This window comes from Patiria miniata, unplaced genomic scaffold (genome assembly GCF_015706575.1).
Source record: "Patiria miniata isolate m_02_andy unplaced genomic scaffold, ASM1570657v1 HiC_scaffold_3, whole genome shotgun sequence".
Taxonomy (NCBI): domain Eukaryota; kingdom Metazoa; phylum Echinodermata; class Asteroidea; order Valvatida; family Asterinidae; genus Patiria; species Patiria miniata.
Genome location: NW_024037069.1, coordinates 23,890,790 through 23,907,362, shown reverse-complemented (window position 1 = coordinate 23,907,362; position 16,573 = coordinate 23,890,790). Strand labels below are relative to the sequence as shown.

The following is a 16,573-nucleotide window of genomic DNA, read 5'->3' as shown; positions in this document are numbered from 1 at the left end:
AGTATGGTTAGATATTTTGGCACTTTCATAATACAGTCTAGAAAACCAAACTGTAGTGGAAAATTTTTACTATACACATTATCAGAAAATACAGTTGAATACAAAGAAATCCAACATAAATCTACTATCTAAAATCATTTCAGTATTTCTCATTGTACAACACATTGTTTGAATCATACATTTTTATAAATCAGAATGACATCTAGACCTAGGTCTTTGGTAAATTTTGCAACTAAAATGCTAAAAAGAGAAGTATCCTAAATATTCTTCATTATAGTCGTGTACACTTGGAGAGAAGGCTACAAAAATAAACTTCCTATAAACATGTACTTGTTACTGAGCAGTGTACATGTATGTGGCAAGTTCTTATAATTCACTGATATCTTTACATGCACAGCATCATTAATATTTGCAGTATTTGATCCATTCCACCGCAGTGAGTTTCATTTGATTTCATCATGGCTATATGTACAGCTGTATACTAATTTTATGACAAAATTAATTGAAATTTCAGAATATAGGATTCCTCCACATAATTGTTTTATTATACTGGACATTTGCAACCAGTTAAGTCTCAATATCAACCATAACAGGTATTTAATAATCGTCTGTTTACAAATTAAATTGTTGAGGAAGCCATGAACTGTGGAAAAAAATTGCAATCCCTCAGATTTCTTTAGAGTATAATCTCATTAAATAGCCAGGATAAATTGCGGACAACTTTATCAACAACAGGCCCATTCTACCTGGTTTTAGTTGCACAGTCTGTGATCAATGCTTATAACTAAGTTTCTTAATCTTAGGCCTGTATATACTTATGTAGTCTGAAACTTTGGGACTCTCAATACTGTGTACGAGAGTCCCGGTATTGAAAAGGTGTAAAACAAGAAAATAGACTGGCACCTGAAACAACCAGTCAAACAACCCTTCAGTATTGCATCAATCAACTGTGCCAAAAGAAACATCTGGCATATATCTGGTACTGATCTCTATTTCTACACATTTGTCCATAATCTGCCACCAGACTAATGGCGAGGTTTAAGCCTTTTCAAACAGTTGGCATGGTTGGACCATGGTGGGACATGTACCAGTCTAGTCTTTAAATCACTTGACTACCCTCTCATGTGCCTAAAATTGACCCAAAAAAAATCTTCTTTAAAAATTGAATTGAGACTTCAAACTTAGATAGCGGAATACTGCAGAGGACCTTGTCTTTGCTTTATGAACATTTTGGAGAATTTTGCTGGCTAATGTGAGTGGTGAACTGGTTTCGTTTTGCATGTTTTTCTCAGCACTCAAGGTCACAGTCAGATAGGCCTAATTACATAATCTATCCGTTCTTGGGTATTAATTATGGTGACTCCTTCATCCTCTTCACTCCACTTTCATTTTCTGCAGCTCTGATAACTGGCGAGGTGAGGGGAAATTACCAGGGACGATATTTTTGTTCCTCAGGTAATACGTGACTTGATCTGGAATCTTACGCAAGACTTCCTTGGCGAAACGCTCCTGCCTTATGGCATACGCAATGTCAATGTATCTTCCCTCACACTGTTTGACAGGAACAAACTGTATGGAAGAGAAAAGAAAGTTGTGAACTACATTCGTTTGAATTGGATCCTCTAATTTTATTTTTGCATCCCGACCTTTTTCAATTAAATTTTTCATCTTTATAAGTGACCTTCACTAACAAAACAAGTCAAAGGTTGGACATTCTATAATACACTATACAGGCAAAAATGGCCTGCCACTGTTGGTTTGACAATAACTTTTTATAGGCACCGGTATATAACTCAGGTAACAAGAAAACGATGTGGGAAATGAGTTTTAATATCCTGCATTTGTGCACTGAAGGAAAAACATTTGTTTGTGAGCCGGTAAGTCATAATTAAGTTATATACAAATAATCATAAAATATCAAGTGGGATATATTTCGGTGACTCAAGTTACAGTTTGTCCAGCCCTCTTTGGTACAACTTCAGTTAAACCACATAAGAAACTGATAATTGTTACTGCTAGCAAAGTCATTTAGTCATGGCTTTCATCGGCTACGGCTTGCAATCACACACGCTCCTATAGAAGCAGCTGAAGCCACTTCACATAGACAGGTATTTTACTGCTAGCCAAGTCATTTAGTCATGACTTTCATCGGCTACGGCTTGCAATCATGCACGCTCCTATAGAAGCAGCTGAAGCAACTTCACATAGACAGGTATTTTACTGCTAGCCAAGTGATTTAGTCACGGCTTTCATCGGCTACGGCTTGCAATCACACACGCTTCTATAGAAGCAGCTGAAGCCACTTCACATAGACAGGTATGTTACTGCTAGCCAAGTCATTTAGTCACGACTTTCATTGGCTACGGCTTGCAATCACACACGTTCCTAAAGAATTAAGCAGCTGAAGCCACTTCACATAGACAGGTATGTAATTGCTAGCCAAGTCATTTAGTCATGACTTTCATCGGCTACGGCTTGCAATCACACACGCTCCTATAGAAGCAGCTGAAGCCACTTCATATAGGTATGTTACTCTTAGCCGTAGCCACGCCATTTAGTCGCGGCCTCGGACTGACCTGTACGATGTCTCTCTCAGCAAAGCGCCCTCTTGAGGAAACTCGGACCTCCTTCCCAGCCAACTCTCCCATGCCTGTAACAAAATATGGACCAAACAAGTTAACGTGAACCTCAATTACTTCAATTATTTTGTCGAAATTAGTGTAGCTACATTGAAATAAATACACTTACTTGTGAATTTTCTGTCACCCACTCCAACAATTATGATTGACATGGGAAGCTGCGCTGCCTGAAAAGAAATCAATAAAGTAGGTGTCCGAAAGACTATAGTGTCAGAAAGTGAAATGCTTTTGAAAATTACTTCTAGCGTAAATTTAAATATTTTGATAATCCACAGAATCTTGAGAGAGTAATAATTTACAGTTTAAGGTTCAGTAGTGTGTAGTTAACTTCACAAAAATTCGAATGTTACCAAACTGCTTTAAAACCCTTTTCATTTTCATTTTGATTTTCATTCAAAACTTTGGAAATTCGGATTGAAATGCCGAGACGTACATTGACAATGGCTTCCTTTGTGTTGTCCATGTCACAGACGCATCCATCGGTTATGATGAGCAGGATGAGGTACTCGGAACCATCTTGCTTGGCTTCGGCAAAGCTAGGTGAATAAGGAACAATTGTAAGACAGACAGCACATTACACTTGTAATTCAGATGACTATTCTAGATTCAGGCTGGATCTCATTCATAAATACTGTTCGGTCAAAAAGTCAAAACAAGTAAACAGTATATAGACGTCCAACGGTTTTGTTCAACAATTTTACTTTATTTTTTGTGAAACACACCTGTAATTATGTGCCTCTCGCGAGTAGTACTAAGAATCCTTATAGCGATTGGTGCGCGCGTGGCGGTATACTGCTTGATGTGGCGCAGACCGCGGTGGAGTTGTTTTCAACTACTCGCGAGAAGCACTATAACATAGAGGGGTGTTTAAAAAGAATGGAGTAAATTGTTGCACACAATCGTGAATGGGAATAAATATGAGCTTGGCTGGTATTAAACACTATGTTTTAAGACCGGTTTGGAGTCTGGACGCTGAAAACGACCCTGGACTTCGGCTCTGGTCATTATCAGCGTCCAAACTCCAAGCCGGTCTAACATAGTGTTTAAAACCGGCCGATCACACATTTGTTCCCTTATTCAAAGGCACGTAGGAACATTTGCAGTTACCGGAAACGTAAAAACCCATTAAATACAAAAATCTGTGCTCAAAATGAAGATAGGACTGGTACCAAACCACTGTGAAATTATTACGCCTAAAAATGGTATAATTTGGAAGAAAACTATCATTGAAGGCAGGCACTTTTTTATGTGTTAACAACGGAATCCGGTTACGAAACCAAAATTGTGCAAACGTTTTTTTTTATTTACTAAAAAAGACAGTATCCACGGAGTTGAAACTTCCACAGGTTTGTTGATATGCATCCTTTATTTTTTTGAAGATTTTGATGAAATAATGTTAAATGCCATCTCCCTGGTTGACATAATACTCTCGCCGACTGTATTTCTCGTCTTCATGAGCCAGGCTAGTTATTAAGGTTATACAATCCCTGTTTCAACCTTGGTTTTCATGGGGGTTGAATCCATCCTGACTGTTCATATGTCTCTCCCCCTGCTGTCTATTTCTCCCCAGATGCACAGACTGCATGCAATTGAACAATTATACCTGGATAGCCAGGTTGCATACCGATTTGCTACATTCGCATCCTCCACCAAAGCCACGTACCTATCGATCGCTCTCACCTCCGCACTTATTTGAAATTTTGTTCAATGACGAGTTATTCGCCTGTTCCAGTTACTCCCACCATACTAAGCAGATATGTGGCCTATTTAGCAGGTCATCTTCAGTATTCCTTTATCGCGCAGTACATTAGTATCCAAAGAATACTTCATCGTGACTGTGGCCTCCCTAACCCGCTAGAAAATAATTGGCATCTACAGACAATTTTGCTAGGAATAAAGAGAACTAAAGGCCACATCGTTCAACACAAAGAGCCCATCACCCCTACCATTCTCTTATCCCTAAGATCCTTGTTAGATTTGTCATCCCCCTTTGATGCTGCATTTTGGGCAGCATGCTTAGTAGCCTTTTTTTGGATTGTTACGCAAATCCAACTTCCTCACCCCTTCTGCTGGGTCTTTTGATGTTGAACGGCACCTTACCCAATCAGATTTTTCTGTACATCCTTGGGGTGTTCTGCTCAACATTCGATGGTCCAAAACCATCCAGTTCAAACAACGCCAATTGTCTGTGCCCTTGCCCTTCTTACACGAGCATCCTCTCTGCCCAGTCACTGCCCTCATTGGATATTTTGTATTATGACCAGATGTACCCTGCAATAGCCCTGCCTTTTATGATACCACTAAGTTCAGGTTACAAGCCTCTGACTCCCTCCCAGTTCCAAGCAACTCTTACCAAGCTGCTGACTAAATTAAAGCTCCCTCCATCACAGTTTGGCACTCACAGTTGTCGCGGAGGAGGGGCGATTTGGGTTTAGCAATCTGGCCTTCCTTGTGAAATAGTCAAAATGATGGGGGACTGGAAGTCTGAGGCATTCCAAGCATATATTACCCTCTCCCCTGAGCAAAGGTTACAATTTGACACAGCCGTTTGCAAAAGCATTGCCAAGAACTTAATCGGTTTTCAAATACTATTCAAACTGTACCTATACTACATTTATATACATTGTATCGTTCTACCAGTAAGTAACTTTTTTTAATTTGTCATCAACTACCCACCATCTAGTTGTTTGGGATATACTTTTTGGAGGATTCTATTTTATTTCTTAGATGTAGTTACAATAAAGACTGTAGTATATGTGGTTTGGCCTTGTAGAATTTCTTAATTCAATTTGATCTGGCCTAGTAGCCTTAGAATAAATGATTCTCCATTAATGTACCTAAAACAGCTTGACTGTTTGGCTCCTTAATTTATGTGGTACATACAAAGAGCCCATCACCCCTACCATTCTCTTATCCCTAAGATCCTTGTTAGATTTGTCATCCCCCTTTGATGCTGCATTTTGGGCAGCATGCTTAGTAGCCTTTTTTTGGATTGTTACGCAAATCCAACTTCCTCACCCCTTCTGCTGGGTCTTTTGATGTTGAACGGCACCTTACCCAATCAGATTTTTCTGTACATCCTTGGGGTGTTCTGCTCAACATTCGATGGTCCAAAACCATCCAGTTCAAACAACGCCAATTGTCTGTGCCCTTGCCCTTCTTACACGAGCATCCTCTCTGCCCAGTCACTGCCCTCATTGGATATTTTGTATTATGACCAGATGTACCCTGCAATAGCCCTGCCTTTATGATACCACTAAGTTCAGGCTACAAGCCTCTGACTCCCTCCCAGTTCCAAGCAACTCTTACCAAGCTGCTGACTAAATTAAAGCTCCCTCCATCACAGTTTGGCACTCACAGTTGTCGCGGAGGAGGGGCGACTTGGGCTTTGCAATCTGGCCTTCCTTGTGAAATAGTCAAAATGATGGGGGACTGGAAGTCTGAGGCATTCCAAGCATATATTACCCTCTCCCCTGAGCAAAGGTTACAATTTGACACAGCCGTTTGCAAAAGCATTGCCAAGAACTTAATCGGTTTTCAAATACTATTCAAACTGTACCTATACTACATGTATGTATATACATTGTATTGTTCTACCAGTAAGTAACTTTTTTTAATTTGTCGTCAACTACCCACCATCTATTTTTTTGGGATATACTTTTTGGAGGATTCTATTTTATTTCTTAGATGTAGTTACAATAAAGACTCTAGTATATGTGGTTTGGCCTTGTAGAATTTCTTAATTCAATTTGATCTGGCCTAGTAGCCTTAGAATAAATGATTCTCCATTAATGTACCTAAAACAGCTTGACTGTTTGGCTCCTTATTTTATGTGGTACATTAAATAATTAGAATTACGTTTTGAAGGCAAAACCGACATGAAACTACATCTCCCTGATGCAAAATTCCTTCTTCATATGAGAAACAAGCAGCTAGCTCCACTGTTTGATTCCGAATAACACAAGTCGACAAATTGGTGGGCTTTGAGCTAATTTTTGAAGGCAGTTAGGCTTAATATCCGGGGGGAAAAAGACAAACCTTGCCACTTGGTTGATGATTGGAGCAAACTCTGTGGGGCCATCTAGCCTCACCTTAGGTAACATCTCTTTGTACGCTGTTACTACGCCCTCTACGCCAACACACACAGGGTCGTCTGGATTGCCGTTCTGATGAATAAAAATGAAATATTAAGTGTTACAACTTTCATTAAATCTAATCTTTAACTCATAGAACGCATAAGAATTTGTATAGCCAGAATACCATTGAGTGCTCATTGTGGCGGTACAGGGAGAAAAATGCAGGATGGTTTTGAATAAAAACGTACTAACAAGCAAAGAGAGAAAAACTAATAACTGTTAGAATAACAAACACTGAGAATGTCGAGGAGAAATTGTGAGGAAAACTGATACTATTTTACCAAGGAGAACTGCTGCTGGACTTGAGACCTGGGTGGGATTCTAGCACCGAAGCCGAAGGCTGGGAAGGTTTTATCATGAGAATAGTCCTGAACGACCTCACCAACTGCCTGCAACACCCTCAAGTAAGCGTTAGATTCAAATTGGTTGTGGACTGCATTGATGTAATGGAGAGATGAGCGCTGTTGAGGGTCACCTGAGGAAAATGAGGAACAAATTACAGGGTTGTAAACTCACATAGTAACACAAGGAATAAGACCAGTCCAGCTGGATCCGAAAGCTTGACAGCTGGTCAGCTGGCCAGTCAGTCAGTGTCAGGGATGGCCCTTCCGGTCTGGCAATTTATAAAAAAAATCCCTGAAAAAGGCTTGAAATCAATTGTCGTCAATTCTGGAAAATGTGAATGTTAACAATTTTCTACAAGTCCGGGAAATTGTTCAGCATTATAAAGTGATTAGCATATGAAGCCCAGGAAATGTTTAAACTTCAGCCTTATATATATAAAAGTGATTCTGAGGAAAATTTTATACACCTTTTGAATTTCTCATATTTGCCCAGGTGCAGCTAGCTATAGATGCACCCCCCCCCCAAAGAAATAAAAATGACATCCATGGAAACGAGACAGCTAGACTTGCAGATCACTTGACAAGCACTTGAATCATGTACTGGACTCAGACCACCGGACTAAGTGGTCTAGAGGGTAAGACTTTTTGTGAGAACTAAATGTGCCCTTCAATGAATCCTCCGCCAATACAGACATACCATTGGAGGCTGTGAAATCGATAGCGACAGTGAAGGCGAGTTGGCAACCTCCCCGGATGTAATCCAAGAAAGAGTACCGAGCGTGAGGTTCAATCTTGCAGCTGAAGAGTGTGATCAGACCAGAATTACGGTAGGATTTCTTCTTGGCTTGCTTCTTGGGATGGATCAGCTGGAGGGAAGAAGAAACAAGATTGTAATCAAATTGAAGAAACAAAATAAAATCTAAAATATCAAAAAAATATTGGTATAATGAACCGTCTAAAATATTTTTACCTAGTAGCATATTACTAACCTTGTCAACTCATTTGTTTTACCGTATTTAAAATTACTCAATTCTGACCTGGGGTAGTTCAACTCCTAAAATACAACAAACTGCTTACTCTACAGAAACGTGCAGTTCGAGTAATTTTTAAAACTGGCTATTGTGAACACTCTGGGCCTCTATTTGCAAATTTAAAATTGTTAAAATTTATTGACCTGTATCATCTCAACTTAGGAAAATGTATGTATAAATATATGAATCGTTCATTATCTGCTTGTTTTAACCCCTGTTTTACACTTACTTCAAACATTCATTCCTATAATACCCGAAGCACTACTAGGAAAAATCTGTATGTTAATTATAGTAGAACGACATTGTCCAAAAACAGTGTTGTCCAACGTGGCACTCTATATTGGAATAGTCTGGATAACTCTTTTAAATCATCACCCACTCTCTCTATTTTTGCTAGAAAACTGAAAAATAAATGTTTAATTGCATACTAAAACAGTGTAATAGGGATAAAAATGGCCTTGATTACTGTCTTACACCGGTGTTTGTGCTCTGTCTTTCCATGTATGTCTGCCACTTGTCTGTCTGTCCATAGGCTGGGGAACAAAAGCTTATGCTTCACCCCGGACCTAGATGCTGCCATTTAGTTAATGTTCACTATTGTAAATATATATATGTACATGTATTGCCAATTTGAATATACAACATTATGTATCGTTCTTTATGCAGCATCGCAATAAATGTATGTTATCACATATAAAAAAAACCAAGATATGTTCAAAAGGGTTGTTAGTATTTGTTACATAACTGCCTCCGGAATGATGCATCCTATTTGTTCTAAACTGGACTTACCGGATAAACATTAGGCAGACCAGGCCCCTTTACCAATTCAGTCACGCTGGTTTCAAACGCACCAATCAAATTGTGGCTGGAAAGACAAAAAACAAAAATCAAAAGCAGATTACAAAATGAGTCATGAAAGTAAGACATGTTTGTGATTACACAAAACTCAGAGCTGGCCTCTTGAGTTACATATCTCTTTAAAAAAGCTTCATGAACGGAATTCAAATTTCTTTCTATTTGAACTAGCCCTCTTAAAATTCTCTTGACATGTGATATCTTTACCCGAACCCTAGAAATCCTACCTCTTAAAGACTGACCAGTATTTGGAATTGCCTCCAAATGAGATCTCCAACTGACCGTAAAAGTATACAGGACATTTGCTTTTTGAGCTTTTTTTTTTATTAAACAACACAAACTTGTCAGCTCAGTGGATACTATACATTTTAAGAAAACAGAAAAAGGAACATTTTTTCCCCTTCTCGTTATCCGTTACTAATGCATGTAAAGAACTGTGCCCCGCGGGCACACTTTCTGAAAACCCCTTCAACAATAATTGGTTTTTGTTCCGAATGATATCATTTCAGGTGGAATAATTGTTCGTAGGGTATTTGGTACCAGTCCAATTTTCACTTTGAGCAAGGATTTTCTGATGAAAAATATCGGCATGTACATTTATGGGTACATGCAATTACAAATGTTATATCGAGTGGTAAGACATCTGCACTAGAAAGCAGGAGGTCGTGGGTTCGAGTCCCACCCGAGTGATTTTGTCCAACTTTCACTCGGGAGGTAACACACTGAGTATACAGTGTTTAAAAAACGTCGTTGAAGGGCAAAACCTCATTTGATTACAAATGTTCCTGTATTATATGTACCTTAAAAAATGGTACATGTATAAATCTGAACTTCTAGCAAGGCATATTGAAATTGGGACTAAATCTGGTGCAGAATCAAAACTCAGAATGAGTCATACTCTCATGATTTTCGATTTATTTCCGTACATTGCCATGACTCGAAAAACTAACCTGCCATTTTGGTTCCAATCAAAGCACTCCACCTTGATGGTCCTGTGTTTGTCTCCGTTGCACAGCGTTCTCAACATGATGTTAATTGACTTCCATCGTGGACTGAGCGTTCTCTTGATGTACTCCGTCTTATGACAGATTGTGAAGCTGAAAGGGAAGAAGACACAAAGTACAAATACTAATAGATAGTCTAGGCGATATATCACAAAATGTTACATGAAGAGGCATTTTCGAGTAGAGGTTGGTAAAATAGCTATTTTACCTAATATGGGGGGGGGGGGCTCGTGCATTATTTTCAATGGGGAGCCTCAATAAAATCGTACAATCAGGCACACTATAGTAACTACAAATGCACCCTTGTCACGACTATTTCTTTAGGGGGAGACCGTTCGCATGCACTTCACATTCCTTCTTTTTGCTAATGCAATTTTTTTATTGTTATGGATTGGGGGGGGGGGGGGCTAGACAATTTTTTTTTTGGGGGGGGGAGGCTAAAGCCCCCCTAGGCTCCCCCCACCCCCTCCCCCACAAAATTAAGTCCAGTGTACAAACAGATTCAAGTGTTTTGCACATGTTTTAAAATCTTTTGTAAAAGGGGAAAAAGAACAGAAAATCCAGCAATTGTTTGTTGTTATCAAACCTTCCATCCTCGTTGCATCTGTGGAAGACTAAGAAGGGATCTGATTTGCTGATGAAACCTTTCTTGTCCAACTTGTCCCCTTTGAACTGCAACGTTATCATATCCTAATGGAAGACAAGCAAAGTGCCTTGATATTGAATAAAAGAAAACTGAATCAAGATGGATAGGTTATAGTATGATATTATAAAAAGAAATCAGTCTATGAGACAGCCAGAACAAGAATCCAGTGTCGAGTCCATCCCGATCATTCACATGGCAAGACAATCACAAGTATCAGCCCGGCAGTCAATCACAAGTTGATCTCAAGTCAATTACAAGTCGATCTCAATAAGTCCTGTCATGAGTAAATAAAAGGTCCATTCACAAGTCGGTTCACAAGTAACAGGGGAGGAAATATAACATAGTTTTTCTGTGAATGTGAACAGCTTGTGATGACTTATTTGACGTTAACTGGCGGGCCTGTGACAGTGAGAACCTTTGAAGCAGTGTTTCCACTTTTAAGAAAATTTCTATGTCCTAAGGAAATTTCTGAGGAAATGAAAAATTTAAGGAAATTTTAAGGAAATTCAAAATCTGAAGGACAATTCAAAGATATTTCAAAAATATTAAGAAATTACTTCAAAGATAATATTTTTATGCCAAACAAATACTAAGGCTATTTTGGGGCCCGGCTTTTGGGGCCGCGTCCTAAAGCATGGTGTGGCTGGCAGACGCGAAAGAGCCGAATCCGCACCATTATAGAAGAAACAAGACCCCGGCCCCATGCACTCGGACAGCGTGTGCAGATGATGATGACACACAGTTTAATAGCTTCGAAGATACTTTTTTTGATGATGAGAAACTGAGAAACTAAACCTGTAAGAAATATCCATTTTTTTTATCATTATCATGGCGACTTTTAATTTAAAATTATTTAAGGACAAAAATCAGGAAATCCCAAAAAAAGTTTAAGGAAATCGCAGGGAAAACTATTCCAATCTAAGGAAATTCAAATTTGGAAAGTGGAAGCACTGTTTTGAAGGGCTTGACCAAAACACTGCAAATATCACACTAGCAGGAAAAAAGGCCTATTTCTGGAACATTTTCACAAAAATCAACGATAATTGGGAATAATCTCACCTGACAATCGCTCAGCTCTTCGCCTTGGATTGTAATTGACCCAGAGTCCTCATTTAATCTGTTAGCAGAAATCACAGATATTAAATTCTGGAGCCATTCTTACAGCAATTGCAAACCCTCTGGAAACTCACATCAAACTTGGACTGTTAACAGAAGTTCTAACTGTTTGCCTTCAGGAACCATCTCTTGTTATCATTTTTATTAAGAATGAATTCACGAGATACCCTGTGGAACTTAAGCATGTACCACAAACAAACTTGAGAAAATATATAGTGTGGTAAGGTATTCCACTGGTTGCACTTTTCGATTTGTAAAAGTATAAGAGAGAGTTAAATATCTTTTTTTGGTATAAATCAAACACAACTAACCTTAGATGTTTTGTGAATTTACAACCTTTTGATCCCATGATCTCACCAAGAGTACAATCAGCATCGCCAAGGCAACGCTGCAGAACGAAAATTGAAACAAAACCAGTTTTGTAAATAAAACCTTTATTTCAGATTTTCTTGATATGGAATTACAAAATACATAGTTACTGCAATTTCTTGACGTAGGATATTTAGTTGGAGCTTATCTAAACAAAGTGTGTGTGTTTTTTAATTTATTTATTTATTATTATTAGATACCATCCACGGAAGCAATGATTTATGCCAAATGCAGGTTTCTGAGTCGAGAAAAGCTTACATGTTTATCGAGGTTTGGGCTTGTGGAATCGTTATCGTACCTGAATAAAAATATATAAAACAAGAATTCGGAAATTAATCACTTCAAATCAATGCTAGCATTTCTTTCTGCAATCAATAAAAAGGGCTAGCTAGTCTTAATTCCAGATGACACATTTTTTTAAATCCCTAGCATCTTGCCTGAGAGTTTTATCAAATTTAGATGTAAGAAAATTTTATCCTCCAAAAGTAGCTTTCAAGTATTAATCACAAATTGATTGGAATGGAAATGAAATGAAATATCTTAATCTGAAATAACTGACTCTGTGTCTTGAGATGGAATAAGGGGGGGGGGCAGTGCAGTGACAGCTGGGTAGTAGTTCTTGAAGGAAGTCCACGTAGTACCTTTTACTACACTATCGGTCAATTTCTGTTACTGTACATTATCGGTTAGTGATACAGTATCGGTCAATTTGTGTGACTATATTATTGGTTGGTGATACATTATCCGTTGGTTAATTACTACATTATCAGTTGTAACACTATTAAGCATTCGGTCATTGAATACTCTAGTCATCTTGTTTTGCAAAGATATCCAGTGATGACTACACACCCCCACCTTCGCTCGCCAACTTCAGCAAAAGTTTCAGGAGGTACGTATACTTACAAGGTAAATCCGAGGAACTGTTTTTCCTCAAAGGTGTAATCAATCACAAACTTCTTGAAAAACTTTGGATTGAGATTGTTGCATATCACTTCTGTTCTTCCAAACTGCAAAAGAATGAAAGACCTATCATCGTAATATTTCCACAATAGCAATACGACAGGTAAACAGCTGCTTATTTTCAATTAACAGTAAACATAATTAATGTCGGAGTCTGCAACAATCAAAAACCCTTGATTTTTATAGCTGATCCTTTTTCATTTTTTAAAACTATATTCTATCTTAAGATGGAATTTTTGCGCCGGGGTGATATAAATCAAATTAGGTTTTGCCCTTCACCGACGTTTTAAACACTGCATGTATACTCAGTGTGTTACCTCCCGAGTGAAGGTTGGACAAATCACTCGGGTGGGACTCGAACCCACGACCTCCTGCTTTATAGTGCAGATGTCTTACCACTCGACCACCGAGCTAACGGTGAGTATACAGTGTTTAAAACGTCGGTGAAGGGCAAAACCTAATTTGATAACATCCGGGAAGCCAACACACTTCAGCTCTTCAAAAATAGACTCAAAACCCATTTATTTGTTTAATCATGCCATATGTTATTTTGCTTGTATAGTTTTTTGTATCCGTAGCAATGCATTTTTTGTTTGTATCTTTAATTAATTCGTCAGCTTTTGTAAAGTGCTCCGATCTTTGTGGGGCGCTATAAAAATGCCTATATGTATGTATGTATGTATGTATGTATGATATATTCTATCTGTTCCATTTTATTTGCCATGCCATGCCGACAAGAAATGTTCACACCTGGGAAGAATGTCATACAAGGCCTCCACTCAGACCTCCTGCACGAAGTCTATGGGCCATGACAGAAAATGATTAAGTATTATCAAAGATTGTTTGCACTCCTAGAATACTGTTTCTTCATGAGATTTACAACTTTTGGTATTTTTCAGGTCATATTAAGGAATATGAGTGGAGGCCGTGTATGGAATTCTTTCCACACCTACCTCTCGAAAAGGCCCTTCCTCTTCTCTTGTGCGCATGACACAAACTGCAAGTAAAAACACACAATCTCTTGCCCATGTAAATCAGAATTAGCTTTTAATCCAGCTTTTATCCAGTTATGTTTCGGTGAATTCAATTCAAACATTCATAAATGCATGATTGTCTTTATCTATGAACCCCAAAACACTGCAGCTTGCTGCTCATGGAGTAACAAGCATATCAAGGGATCAAGTTTAATACCATATAATGATCTGAAGAAATCATGGAAGAAACACTAAAACGAACAATGAATTAAATTACAATGAAATTAATTCGCTTTTCAATGTTCACCCATCTCCCCCCCCCCTCAATACCTTGTGTTGAGTTTTAGTTACATTTTTAAGGAACATGGGTGGACTTTCACATGAAAAGTCACACCTTGGGTGGCAAGTGGTGTGATAATAGTTTCAATGAAATTAACAATTCCAACTTCGGAATATAGGGTTGTCTGGGTTGGGGAAAAGTGAGGTGGGTTGGGAATCGAAACAGTTGAAAATTATTTTTTAATTTACACGTAGGCCTATGTGTGCAAGCACAAAATATAGTATTTTCCAATACTCACAAGTATCCGACGTGGAATATAGGCCCTTAGGCAAATTGCTGTAAACAAAAATCATTTAAATTTTCAGAGTCAATTAGCTAATTCATTACAAGAGTATAATTTACAATATTCAAGCTTATGTTTCACTCTCGAAAAATGTTTGACAAGTTCTGAGACTCTTCATATAATTACCTCCGATTATTATTTTTTTAAACAACTGCAATTGGAATTGAACAAGAAAACAATACCATTTCCATAACGATTTTTTGTTCTCGGAAATAAAACCAAACTTACCTGCAAGACACTGTTAACTCCACCTTCGTAGATGCATCTTCTTGAGCTTGACCGAGCGACATTGCCATTCTGGACTATTTCTGCAATTGAAGTTTTTTCTAAGAAAAAATATAAACTGAAAAAAACTAGCAAGTTACTATCGGCCAGTTGGGTTACATTTTGCAACCCTTTCTCGAGCACTTTCTAAAAAAATCTTTCAACAAAAAGCTAATCTTTTTTTTCTTCAACCTTTTGTCTTTTTTCAGGTGGCAGAAAAGCAGAAAAGTAGAAAAGTGCATTTTCACAAAACGTTCAATCTGCTTTTTTTCTTTTCTAATAGCAGAAAAGCAGATGTCCACTTTTCGTCCGCCAGGAAAAGGAAGAAAGGTAAAAATCTGCTTTTCTGGTAGCAGAAAAATAGAAAAGTAGAAAAATGCACTTTTACAAAATTTGCAGGTAGCAGAAAAGTACAAAAGTCGAAAAAATGCATTGGAAATAAAAAACAGTAAAATAGAGATTACCATAGGCTATAAACTTTCACTTCGATGGGCAGTGGCTTTCAGAAATACATGAGCTACGCGCACTTTGATGTGGAATAATAATCCGAATAGGGCCTATATCAACTCCGTATTCGTATAGTCTGCACGGTATGTGAATTAACAGCACACCGCAAATTCTCTTGCCATATGGTGTGAGTTAATAACGTATGCGCGGGTGTACGAATCGCCCAGAAATTTACTACTGTTGTAGCCTACATGAACTTTGTCTCGTCTCCTTGCCTGTGCATGTTCGATCAATTATTGTTGAAGAGAGGTTCAAGGTACGCTGCAATGTAAATAAATTCGCTATCGCCGTGGTTTCTGAGGACTATAACATTAACCCGTGAGGTCAAGTAAACATAAAACATGATATTTCATCATGGTGATAGGACCATGCATGTCCATATTTTATATGTGCATAATTGGCGCGGCGTTCCATAGATGTTATTCTATGCGGCGTTCATGCTGCGCTGAGGTCGACGATTGTACCTTGTACCTCCACCAGAGACTGCAGTGTGCGGCATATTGGTCAAAACACCAATGGGCGGGGCTATTGGAACGGTCGATCTGTTCACGCCCCTTCCCCTTTCCAAATTCGCTCGTACCGAAGCGCGAAGCCCCGCGAAGCCCGAAGCCCGATAAGCGCGAAGCCCGAAGCCCGAACGGCGTGGGGTAATTCGGGGCCCGCTTAAACTAAGGCCCCGAAAAAAATTGGATTCTAGATGCTCTGTGGTGTGATCTGAAGCAATTTCTTACCACTTTCCTCCATGCTTTAACTAATATTTTCTTAGCAAAAGATAATTATTTGAACATCGTTTTCGAGGTTGGAGTCATTGAATCAGCTATCGGTATTCTGAGCTATAGGCGTGGGGTTGGGGGCCCGCTTAAGGGCCCCGAAAAAAATGGATTCTCGATGCTCTGTGGTGTGATCTGAGGCAATTTCTGACCACTTCAATCAATATTTTCTAAGCAAAGATACATTGAAGTACATAGAAGGGCCCTGTAAATGAGACACGAGTTCAAAAATCGGGGGGGGGGGGGGGGGGACATGTCTAACTGTCCCCCCAGGATTGACGCCCATGGCTCTATGGGTCCAGTCCATCCAGCTGACTATACCTTAGGGGCCATTC

The 16,573-nt window shown here is 38.8% G+C and overlaps 1 protein-coding gene across 1 annotated transcript; it reads right to left on the bottom strand.

Moving 5' to 3' along the window:
- Positions 1–1,108: 1,108 nt before the first annotated feature.
- LOC119737271 (copine-8-like) lies at positions 1,109–15,803 on the bottom strand. The gene is made up of 18 exons (XM_038211479.1): positions 15,426–15,803; positions 14,926–15,040; positions 14,653–14,690; positions 14,054–14,097; positions 13,044–13,147; positions 12,399–12,438; positions 12,083–12,159; positions 11,715–11,772; positions 10,596–10,699; positions 9,956–10,102; positions 8,940–9,015; positions 7,817–7,985; positions 7,057–7,250; positions 6,678–6,805; positions 3,073–3,175; positions 2,749–2,806; positions 2,577–2,650; positions 1,109–1,569 (listed from the first exon to the last, which is right to left on the bottom strand). Exons 2-18 carry the CDS (start codon positions 14,991–14,993, stop codon positions 1,375–1,377), a joined length of 1,677 nt encoding a protein of 558 aa, XP_038067407.1. The 5' UTR covers positions 14,994–15,040; positions 15,426–15,803; the 3' UTR covers positions 1,109–1,374.
- Positions 15,804–16,573: the final 770 nt, after the last annotated feature.